Genomic DNA, 11,879 nt, shown 5'->3' on the forward strand with positions numbered 1-11,879 from the left:
GGCGTGGTGGCACACGCCTGTAATCCCAGCTATTTGGGAGGTTGAGGCAGGAGAATAGCTTGAACCAGGGAGGCGGAGGTTACAGTGAGCCGAGATTGTGCACTCCAGCCTGGGTAACAGAGCAAGACTCCATCTCAAAAAAGAAAAGGGGGAAAAAAACATGGGGTATTTTTTGACTCCAGAAAATAAAACACAAAGAATCAGCAACATTGTAAACAAAAATATCATAATCCCTGCCTAGTTTTGACAATGACAGAAAAAGGAAGCTCACAAGTAGCTAACACTTAAATTGTCTAGTATTAAGGAATAGAACAAATTATACTAAAGTAGAGGCAAAATTAATAAATGAGTTTTTGGGGGGTTTTTTTGAAACGGAATTTCACTCCTGCCCAGGCTAGAGTGCAATGGCTCAGTATTGGCTCAACGCAACCTTCGCCTCCCAGGTTCAAGTGATTCTCCTGCCTCAGCCTGTCAAGTAGCAGGGATTACAGGCATGGGCTACCATGCCCGGCTAATTTTGTGCTTTTTAGTAGACACAGAGTTTCTCATGTTGGTCAAGCTGGTCTTCAACTCCTGAACTCAGATGATCTGCCCGCCTTGGTCTCCCAAAGTGCTGGGATTATAGGCATAAGCCACTGTGCCCAGCCTTTAAATGAGTCTTAATGTCTTTGAATACAGGCCGGGAGCTGTGTCTCATGAAAGCAATTTATTTTGATTGTCATCTTCTCCGGGGTCTGAAGATGAGGCTTTGGTTAACTTGAGTTTGATGTCAAATACTGGCATAGTTGTCCAAAATTCAGCAGGACTTGGTGTCTTTTTTAGATGAGATACTCGTGCTCAGGAGTCAACTCCCTGTGACTTAGCAGCACAAGGAGCAGTTAATCACACCTGATAAGGAACTTTTTTTTTTTTTTTTTTTTTGAGACGGAGTTTCGCTCTTGTTACCCAGGCTGGAGTGCAGTGGCGCAATCTCGACTCACTGCAACCTCCGCCTCCTGGGTTCAGGCAATTCTCCTGCCTCAGCCTCCCAAGTAGCTGGGACTACAGGCGTGTGCCACCATGCCCAGCTAATTTTTGTATTTTTGGTAGAGACGGGGTTTCACCATGTTGACCAGGATGGTCTCGATATCTTGACCTCGTGATCCACCCGCCTCGGCCTCCCAAAGTGCTGGGATTATAGGCGTGAGCCACCGCGCCCGGCCAGAACTTTTTTTTAAATGGAGCTGAAGGGAGTCCTCTAACTGATACCTCTTTTAGAATATGTGATCATTAGGCTGGAGGTGGTGATACTGGAATTTATGATCTGCTTGGAAGCTATAAACAGATTTTATAATCTCATGGTGATTAATTTTTATAGCTTTTATAAGCCTTCAGCAGTAAGTCTAAGTCAGAGGCCTAATTTAGGATTTGATTTGGGGGACAAAAAAAACAACAACAGGGAGCTTATAAAATTAAATACAGGCCTGTAATCCCAGCACTGTGGGAGGCCAAGGCAGGTGGATCACTTGAGATCAGGAGATCGAGATCAGCCTAGCCAACATGGCGAAACCCTACTAAAATATGAAAATTAGCTGGACGTGGTAGCAGGTGCCTTTAATCCCAGCTACTTGGGAGGCTGAGGCAGGAGAATCACTTGAACCAGAGGTTGCAGTGAGGTGGGATTGCACCATTGCACTCCAGCCTGGGCAACAAGAGCGAAACTCCATCTCAAAAAAAAAAAAAAAAAAGCATTTGTTAAGTTAAAAAGGAAGTTAAAGACACTGAGAGATTTCTTCAGGTCGTCCGATCTGTTGAGAAGGTTTAGCAGATATTGCTGTAATCTCAGTGATTTGTTCTATGATGAAACTGAATTGTACCAGGACCATATTGCAATGTAATGTAACACTAGCATTGCTGGGAAAAATTCAACTACCTCATATAAATGTGTCATGTGATAATAGTGATATTGATGGCCAAATGTACGAGTGGCAGGGTTAACGCCCCCTTAGGATGTGATACTGATGGAAAATGAACAGCCTGAGAACTGGGTAGTCAACCATAGGCAATATGGACCCTAAATATTTCTGTACAAGCTAATCGTAAGATATAAATAGCTGTCTGGGCCCAATGGCTTACGCCTGTAATCTCAACACCTTGGGAGGTTGAGGCAGGCAGATGCGAGGTCAGGAGTTTGAGACCAGCCTGATCAACAAGGTGAAACCCCATCTGTACTAAAAACACAAAAATTAGCCAAGCAGGGTGGCCAGTGTCTGTAATCCCAGCTACTCGGGAGGCAGGATAATCACTTGAATCTGGGAGGTAGAGATTGCAGCAAGACTGCGCCATTGCACTCCAGCCTTGGCGACAGAAAGACACTCCATCTCAAAAAAAAAAAAAAAAAAAAAAAGAAATATAAATAGCTGTAGACAATGGAGGATGCAGGTCATGAAACTAGTACAATTATATAACACTGTATGTAATGCTTTAGAGTGAAAAGTAGTTATTTAAATCTCTCTCTGCCCCACACTGGCTGCTCCACACGTGAGGCATATTCATTCTGACAACCAATGTGTGCTTTTGCAGGCCCAGCTATAGGTAATTACGAGGCTTTACATGGCAGGGCTTGTGGGGTAGAAGCTGCCCTCCCTGCACCAGACTAAGCACACAGCCAGTGCACTGAAGTCTCTAGGGAGCTGGGGTCAAGGACTCAGGTCCTTTCCTGATGGGCCATGCTATTATTATTATCATCATTATTATTCTGAGACCAAGTGTTGCTCTTGTCGCCCAGGCTGGAGTGCAGTGGCGTGGTCTTGGCTCATGGCAGCCTCTGCCTCCTGGGTTCAAGCGATTCTCCTGCCTAAGCCTCCCAAGTAGCTGGGATTACAGGTGCCTGCCACCATAGCTGGCTAATTTTTGTATTTTTTGTAGACAGGGTTTCACTATGTTGGCCAGGCTAGTCTTAAACTCCTGACCTCTGGTGATCCACCTACTCAGTCTCCTAAAGTGCTGAGATTACAGTTGTCAGCCACCTCGCCCGGCCGGCCCACCCATGCTGTTATTTGCATTCCAAGTCATGGATGCTTGGAAAAATACTACCCTTTTGCCATGAGGGCCACGGGGTAGCCTTACAGCAGATAGTTAACTCAATAGGCTTGGGGTGTTCAGATGCTACACATCCAAACCTCTAAGGGAAACTCTAAGATCTTGAATGTGTTGCCTGATAAGAATGCCTCTGCATACCTGGAACCTGGGCCCCGGTTGACAGCTGGTGCGCACAGTATGACTGAATGGGGGGCCATGGGCCGTGTAGTATCACGGGACCTCTGGAGGAGCTTGAGGCTGACTAACGTCAGCCATGCAGCTGCTCCAGGCCAACACCGACAACCTCCAGTAAAACCCTGCCGCCAGGGCTTAGGCCAGTGTCCCTGATTGTCACACTTCCATGCCGGGAGAATGAGGGGTGCCCACAGGCCTCCCCTGGGGCGCTCACCGTGGCCTTCCTGCTGGTCTCTCCTGCGCTCTGCCCTGTGTGCGTTTTCGTTTGCCGACTTTAACCTGAGTCCTTTCACTCCCTAAACCCTAAACCCTAAACCCTAAACCCTAACCAAGAGTGTGACGGTTTTCCTGAGTAGAGGGAGCTCTGCAGGTGTTGTGGACCTGGATTCAGAGGTTACATTTGCTCACTGAAACACCTCCCACAAGGCGGGAGACCGCGAGGTGTGCTCCAGGTAGCTGTGTGGGGCCCCCGGCAGGGCAGGGGGCAGGAAGTGGGGCTGAGAGCCCCTGGGCTGTGACATTCTGTGGGTCTGTACAGGATGGGCACTTCCATGCTGCCAGGCCCCACGTAGCCCTCAGGAAGGCCTTACCTGCCTGCTTTAAGGGGGCTCCTGACTCAGGGCCAGGCCCTTGGTGCTGGAGGAGGTCATGGGTAGAGGACAGGGGGCACCAAGCAGGCAGCCAGGACCCCACAGGCTACACACAAGAAAGGAACTGTGGGGTCCACCAGGTCTGGGCCACATCAAGGAGTGTGGTTGAGGACCCGCCCCAAGGAGCTGAAAGCCAGGGCGCTGCCAGGCATGAGGGTCCTCAACAGCCCTTGGGCCCAGGGCTGGTGAAGCTGGGGGAGGGGGCAGAGCTCCGACCCCGCCTCCAGGGGGCGCCCCGGGCCCAGCGCGGGAGGAGGCAGAGGGGGCGCCAAGCAGCGGGAGAGGAGGCCATGGGGGTGCGCAGGGCGTTGCTGCTGGCGTTGCTGCTGGCGCTGGGGGGACTCAGGAAGCCAGGTGAGCTCGGGGCGCAGCCTGCAGGACTGGGGGCGGTGGGGAGGACGGGAGGTGGGGGCCGTGAGGAGCTCACTTCTTGTACCCTGCAGAGTTGCAGCAGGCGAAGCTGTTGTCAGGTAGGGCGCCAGGACGCGCGATGCCTGCCAGGGCCTCTGGGCTGGGGTGCATGGGACCCATCTCTGTTCCAGGTCCCGAGAACGCAATGCTCTCAAGTAACTTATGGGCCCTGGGGGTGGGACGGGTAGCTTCCCACCACGTGGGAGGGTCCCCAGCGTCACCTTCTTGGCGCGCAGTTCCCCGGGGCGCCCCTCCCTGCGTCCACCCCGGGGGCGAGACAGGGCGGGGTTGGGCCTGCCCCCTGCAGCTTAGCCGCGTCCATCTGTCCATCCCAGAGCCCTGCGGCCACCGGGAAATACACTCGCTGGTAACAGGTGGAGTGGAATCCTCGCACGGGCGCTGGCCATGGCAGGCCAGCCTGCGCCTGGGGAGACTCCACCGATGTGGAGGGAGCCTGCTCAGCCGTCGCTGGGTGCTCTCGGCTGCGCACTGCTTCCGAAAGTGAGTCTGCGTGGGGGAGCGGGGCGGGGCCGCGGACTTCCCACTGGCGTCCAAGCTGAGGAAGCAGTAGCCACCCGCAGCTTCGCCTCAGGGACTGGGCCTCCAGAGTGCTCAGGCGCCCCCTCCCCCCGCCTCATTTCCAGGGCTCCCCACCCTGTCTCCATTTCTGCCAGGCACTATCATCCCTCCAAGTGGACGGTCCAATTGGGCGAGCTGACCTCCAGGCCGCCTTTCTGGAACCTGCGGACTCAAAGAAATCGTTACAAAGTGCAGAATATCATTATGAACCCTGGCTTCCTTGGGGTTATATACAATGACATTGCCCTGCTGAGACTGGCCTCCTCTGTCGCCTACAATTCGCACGTCCAACCCATTTGCGTCGAGTCATCCACCTTCATCTTCCTGCACCGGCGGGACTGCTGGGTGACCGGCTGGGGCTTCCTCGGCTCCAACGGTAGTGAGGCTGGGGGTAGACCGGTGGGGGCATGGGGGTGTGGGGTGGGCATTACCCTCTACCCTGTTCCCGCCACACAAACACAGCACCCTTCCTCCTTGGCCTGGGGGTGCAGCCCGAGCCTCTCCTGCTTGCTGCCGTCTCTCCTCACTTGCTTCTCTGCTCTCATTGCCACCTGTCAGCTCAGGGACCAAACACTCAGTTCTTGCCCTTCCAGGGACTTCGGGGGCCAGGAGGACAGTGTGAGAGATAGGCCAGCTTGGCCCAGGGCCTGCAGGACTGAGGGGGAGTGAGGGAGGCCCTGGTGACAGAAGCCTCAGGCAATGATTTTAAAAAATTGAGACAACTCACAAACCATAACGTTTTCAAGTGTTCAGTGTTAAAGTACATGATTCAGTGATTTTTAGCCTACAGTCCTGTATCACTTAACAACTGGGATATATTCTGAGACACACATCATGGGACATTTTCATCACTGTGTGAACATCAGAGTATAGTCACACAAGCCCAGATGGCACAGCCCACTCTACGAAGAGTCTGTGGTACAGCCCATTGCTCCTGGGCTACGTGCCTGTACAGCTTGTGACTGCACTGAATACCAGAAGTACTTGTAACACACTGGTGAGCATTTATGTACTTAAACGTATCTATACATAGAAGAGGAACAGTAAAAATATAGCATAAAAGATTAAAAACAAAAAAACAGGTTGGGCGCCTGAGCTTGTAATCCCAGCACTTTGGGAGGCCGAGGCGGGTGAATCACCTGAGGTCAGGAATTCAAGACCAGCCTGACCAATATGGTAACCCTTCCTCCTGCCATGCTTTGGCTAAGAAATCTCTCCACTGACTCAGGCAGGGGCTGTCGTCTCCATTCTACGGAGAGAGAAACTGAGTTTCAGGAAGCTCTGCAACAACCTGGCCATCTATTGGGTTATTTTGTGATATTGTTGATTGCTCTTGATGTATTAGGTGCTGGGGAGTCAGGAGCAATGCCAGGCACTGTGGGTGTGTCAGGAACCCCTCACCACCACTATAACACATGTCCTTTCTCCTCTCCCTGCCCCAGATGGCAGAGGAGAGGTAAAGGGTGCTGTCTTTTCTGTCCTATCTCCAGAACGTCTGCCACCTCCTTACAAACTCCGGGAAGCACAAGTCACCATCTTAAACAACACCAGGTGTAATTACCTGTTTGAACAGCCCTCCAGCCGTGGTATCATCCAGGATTCCATGTTTTGTGCTGGTGCTGAAGATGGCAGTGTAGACACCTGCAGAGTAAGTGCCTCTACCCCACTAGGGAATCCCACCATCCCCAGCTCCGGGCCTGAGAGCAGCTACCATCTCCTCCCCGACAACCACTCCCAACCCACTGCTTCGATTTCTTCTGAGAAAGCCAGTGCGGTCTTAGCTACTGAGCCTACAAAACATGGTTCTCATTTTTCATAAATTCTGATTAACTCGTCAACCTCTGGAGGCCGTTGCCTCACTTCTAAGTATTGAAACCAAGAGTTGGTTGAGTCCATGAGAAGGAGTAAGATTTGCATTCAGTCTGCCCAGCCCACAGACCCTTCTGCTCTCATGGCCTCTCTGCTGCCCCATCCACTGCCCCAGGCTGGGCTCACCCATGCTGCTCCCCAGGGTGACTCAGGTGGACCCTTGGTCTGTGACAAGGATGGACTGTGGTATCAGGTTGGAATCGTGAGCTGGGGAATAGACTGTGGTCAACCCAATCGGCCTGGTGTCTACACAAACATCAGTGTGTACTTCCACTGGATCCAGAGGGTGATGTCTACCAGTACGCCCAGGCCAAGCCCCTCCCAGCTGCTGCTGCTCCTTGCTCTGCTCTGGGCTCCCTGATCCTGCAGCCATTTTGAGTCCACCAGAGACTGAGGCTACAGTGGAGACCACAGTATTGGCTCGCTTCCCCGGGGATGTGGCACTTCAAGGACAGGGTTGGGATCAGATTCCAGCCCCTTTTGTCCCATTTGCTAATAAATACGTGTGCATGTTAAAGTGGATGCTTTGCAGAGGTTTCTGTGGACCTAAGGGGCTTCAGGGACGACTCCTTCCTCTTCACTCATGTCCGGTCCAGGCCAAGACCCTACCAGAACTCCTAAATTGTTATCCAGGTTTTTGTTGCAAACAGCAGAACCCTCTGGTTATTTCAATCAGAAAGATAACTGATGGAAGAGCGGTAGTATTCAGTGTGTCAGAGAGGTGGGAAGACGTGGCTTGGGGGTACCGTGGAGGAAATGCTCCCACTGCCCCCATCCCAGGGTTCCCAATCACACACATGCCAGATGTTCCTGATCTTATTTTGGTCACTCCAGTGGTTGACCTGAAACCAGGACATGGGTGCAGGCAGTTTATCTGGAAGGTGATCCCAGGAAGCAAAGGTGGGAAAATGGAGAAACCAAGGCAGGGAAGGCACAAATGCCAGTGAATTCGCTCAAACTGGGAGACGTTGGGCCACAATCCTGTGGGGGCTTCAGCATTGGCCCACTGAGGCCAAGGATACCAGGAGTGAGTGTTTCTCTCTTGCCCCCCGACCCCACATGTTGAGGGGGGTCCTTTTTTTATTATTATTTTTTTATTTTTTATTTTTATTTTTTGAGATGGGAGTTTCGCTCTTGTTACCCAGGCTGGAGTGCAATGGCACGATCTCGGCTCACCGCAACCTCCGCCTCCTGGGCTCAGGCAATTCTCCTGCCTCAGCCTCCTGAGTAGCTGGAATTACAGGCACGTGCCACCATGCCCAGCTAATTTTTTGCACCTTTAGTAGAGACGGGGTTTCACCATGTTGACCAGGATGGTCTCAATCTCTTGACCTCGTGATCCACCTGCCTCGGCCTCCCAAAGTGCTGGGATTACAGGCTTGAGCCACCGCACCCGGCCGAGGGGTTCCTTTTTTTGAGAGGAGTTTCACTCTTGTTGCCCAGGCTGGGTGGCACGATCTCGGCTCACTGCAACCTCCACCTCACAGGTTGAAGTAATTCTCCTGCGTTGTCCTCCCTAGTAGCTGGGATTACAGGCATGTGCCACCACACCAGGCTAATTCTGTATTTTTAGTAAAGACAGGGTTTCTCCATGTTGGTCAGGCTGGTCTCGAACTCCCGACCTCAGGTGATCCGCCTGCCTCAGCTTCCCAAAGTGCTGGGATTACAGGCATGAGCCACTGTGCCCGGCCTCATTTAGTTTTCTTAAGATCATTATTTTGAATTTATTTCTGGCAATTCACTGATTTCCTCTTCCATTGGTGTCTGTTACTAGACACTTAGGTTCCTTTAGTGGTGTCAGATTTTCTTGCTGCATCATGTTTCTGGTGTCCTTGCACTGATGTCTGTACATCTGGTGGAACAATCGCCTCTTCCAAAGTTTCTAGAGTGGCTTTCATAGAGACTGACTTTCACCTGCAGCTGCGTCTTAGGGTGCTGGTTGGAAAGGGTGGGACTTCTGTGTTTCCTGATAGGTGCAGTGATATGGTCTCCGTGCAGCCCTTCAGCTGTGTTGAGTATTGAGAAATGTCAAGTTGTTGAGAAATGTTAAGTTTATGAATATTGAGAAATGCTGAGTGAATGATTGCTGAGAAACGCTGAGTGTATGATAGAATATATTGTTTGCGGGCCAGGCGCGGTGGCTCAAGCCTGTAATCCCAGCACTTTGGGAGGCTGAGGTGGGTGGATCACGAGGTCAAGAGATCGAGACCATCCTGGTCAACATGGTGAAACCCCGTCTCTACTAAAAATACAAAAAATTAGCTGGGCATGGCGGCGCGTGCCTGTAATCCCAGCTACTTAGGAGGCTGAGGCAGGAGAATTGCCTGAACCCAGGAGGCGGAGGTTGCGGTGAGCCGAGATCGAGCCATTGCACTCCAGCCTGGGTGACAAGAGTGAAACTCCGTCTCAAAAAAAAAAAAAAAAAAAAAAAAAAAAAAATATATATATATATATATATATATATATAGTTTGCTAGGAAGAACGATGGCAAGGAAAACCTAACCACCCCCCCACCAAGTAGAAAACTACTTGGGGCATTCTAAAGTGGCATGACAATATATAAATATCATACGACAGTTAAAACAATTCTTTAAGCTCGGAACATCTGACCCTGCCCCTGTGGCTCCCTCGTGGAGAATACCTTTTAGTTTGTCTGTGATCAGTGGTAAATAGGCACCAGCTGCCTACTGGGCATATTTTGTGTTATGAGAAAATACCAAACAGCTGTTTGTTAACAATCATCACCTGTTCAGAGAGACGAAACTCGTGGGTCAGAGTCTGCTCGAGGCCCTCAAATCAGAATGCTGTCAGTGCCTGAGGCTCTCGGCTTGGAAGGTTGCTGGCCTCTTGGCTAGGCCCACGTTGCTGTTTTGAGTGTCTGCCTCTCAGTTCCTTCAGCGCCGCCTGGGTGGGGATCTCAGTGGCCGAGCTGGCTCTCAGTAGTTGAGCATCAGCAATAACTGGGGGCCTCAAGGCCCAGGCTATGAGATGTGTGGCCGTGGTTGTTAATGTCGTTGATGTCAAGAGGGTTTGGGATCCTCCTATTCTTATTTTCCCCACAATGGGGATATGCAGCCAAAGGGGACCTTTTGGTATCAAGTCTGATGTGGCCTACAAGAAGGTGCAGTGGCGCTGGCTTTGTGGGTGCCACCCAGCTGTGGGGCTGGCGTCCTAGGCCGAGGACCTGGTATACAAACCGAGAGCAGGCCTGGGCCATTGGGTGCAGGTTTATTCTCTGTGGCAGGTTGAATGTGTATTGCCCACAGAGCCAGGATATATCATTCTTTTTTTCAAATTAGACTTTAAGTTCTGGGGATACATGTGCAGAACGTGCCGGTTTGTTGCATAGTTATTATACACTTGCCATGGTGGTTTGCTGCATCTATCACCCCATCATCTACATTAGGTATTTCTCCTAATGCCATCCCTCCCCCAGCCTCCCACCCCCACAGGATCTGTAATTCTGAAGCACCCACTAGCAGGTCAGGCCCAGGGGACCGGGTTGTAGCTGTGATTCTCCCCTGGAGGACAGAGCAGAGCAACAGCCCAACTCTGGGGAAGATGTGGTGCTTCAGGTTGAAACCTGGGGATCGCGATACGGCTGCAATTCCGGGACCTGAGCCAATAGGGCTCAGTGTAACTCAGGGTTTAGGGGCTGAGGCTCCATGCAGTAGTGACACTAGACTCCGAGATGGTGGGGCTTGGCAGTATCCCAGACTTCATGAGGTCAGATACAGTGGCAGAATGGCAGAGCACAGCTGTCATTTGGGCCCTGTGGGGAAGCGAGGCAGCCGGGAACCACACATTGCAGAGGAAGGCAGGGAGCAGCCCAGGGAGACCCACTTCCGAGGAAGAGGGCTGTCTCTGAAGCTCCATCTCTAGGAGGCTGATCTGGCTCCAGGGAGGCAAGGTGCCAGAGCTGGCCCACAGGGCGGCGTCTTAGCTCAGCCACTGCCCTGTTTCCCCGGGGTCCACAGCGGCTCAGCTCAGCCAGGGAACTGAACTCCTGGGGAAAGCAGGCTGCTTTCGCTTAGGCTTGAGGGATGTGACAATTCTGGGTGGCCAGGCACCGTTTCCTGGAATGCAGCATCTTCTCCAACTTCACCTCTGAGCAGCCAAGGAGGCGGGTTGTGACTTCAGCTCTGGCCGGGGAAAGGGGAAGGGTTACCCAGAGCAGCACCTCCATCTCTGCTTGGCCCCAGGGGCAAGGGTGTAACCGGTGCTCACAGCTCAGTTGAGGGGTGTGAAGCCACCAGGCTGAGGGTTCGATGGTGGCTTCATCTCGGGGATGAAGGGCAGCTGTGGCTACTCAATCCCAGGACAAGATGTGCTGTGGCCCCAGTTCCAATTCGGCAGTAGCGCAGTGCAGTAGTCACATGACCGCAGGAAAGGGCTGGCTGTGGGGTCCTCTGTGGGAGCCCAGCTGTGCCGCTCAGGCCGCCCCCTCGCCTGGCTTAATGCCCATGAGGACAGAGGGCGCTGGCGGTGAGGGCTGCAGGTGTTCCAGGTGGGCTCCTGCCATCTCCTTGCTCACCTCCTTGCCTTGTTCCCAGAGGATCCTGGTTGGGGACCGGGGTGCAGTGCAGGCCCAGCGTTTCCTCTGTTCTTCATGCAGACACGCTCACCCAGCCTTCTGTTACTCCTCTAAAGCGCTCTGGCGCTCTTCCTCAATTATTTTCATTGAAAGTTAATTGTTTATTCATTGTTCTGGCTGTCTTAAGGGAAAGAGGACAAGAGAATTAGAGGGGGCCGGGTGCAGTGGCCCGCACCTGTAATCCCAACACTTTGAGAGGCTGGGGCAGGAGGATCACTGGAGGCCAGGAGTTTGAGACCAGCCTGGACAACACTTTTCTCTACAAAAAATTAAAAATAAAAACTTAGCTGGGTGTGGTGGCCCTGTGCTCCCAGCTACTCAGGAGGATGAGGTGAGCTGATTGGGTTGAGCCTGAGTGGTGGAGGCTGCTGTGACCCAAGATCTCAGCACTGCACTCCAGCCTGGGCCATGGAGGGAGACCCTGTTGAAATAAGGAAGGAAGGAAGGAGACAAAAGAGAGGGAGGGAAGGAAGGAAGGAAGGAAAGAAAAGACAGAGGGAGGGAGGAAGGATATCCTGACA

The 11,879-nt window shown here is 52.2% G+C and overlaps 1 protein-coding gene across 1 annotated transcript; it reads left to right on the top strand.

Moving 5' to 3' along the window:
- Window positions 1-954: 954 nt before the first annotated feature.
- PRSS41 (serine protease 41) lies at window positions 955-7,889 on the top strand. Its single transcript, XM_039478146.2, is given in 6 exon segments — window positions 955-4,324; window positions 4,327-4,471; window positions 4,652-4,817; window positions 4,991-5,271; window positions 6,386-6,543; window positions 6,907-7,889. Coding segments are annotated over 6 exon segments (1,098 nt in total). The 5' UTR covers window positions 955-4,195; the 3' UTR covers window positions 7,126-7,889.
- The last annotated feature ends 3,990 nt before the right edge of the window (window positions 7,890-11,879 follow it).

This window comes from Saimiri boliviensis, chromosome 12 (genome assembly GCF_048565385.1).
Source record: "Saimiri boliviensis isolate mSaiBol1 chromosome 12, mSaiBol1.pri, whole genome shotgun sequence".
NCBI lineage: Eukaryota > Metazoa > Chordata > Mammalia > Primates > Cebidae > Saimiri > Saimiri boliviensis.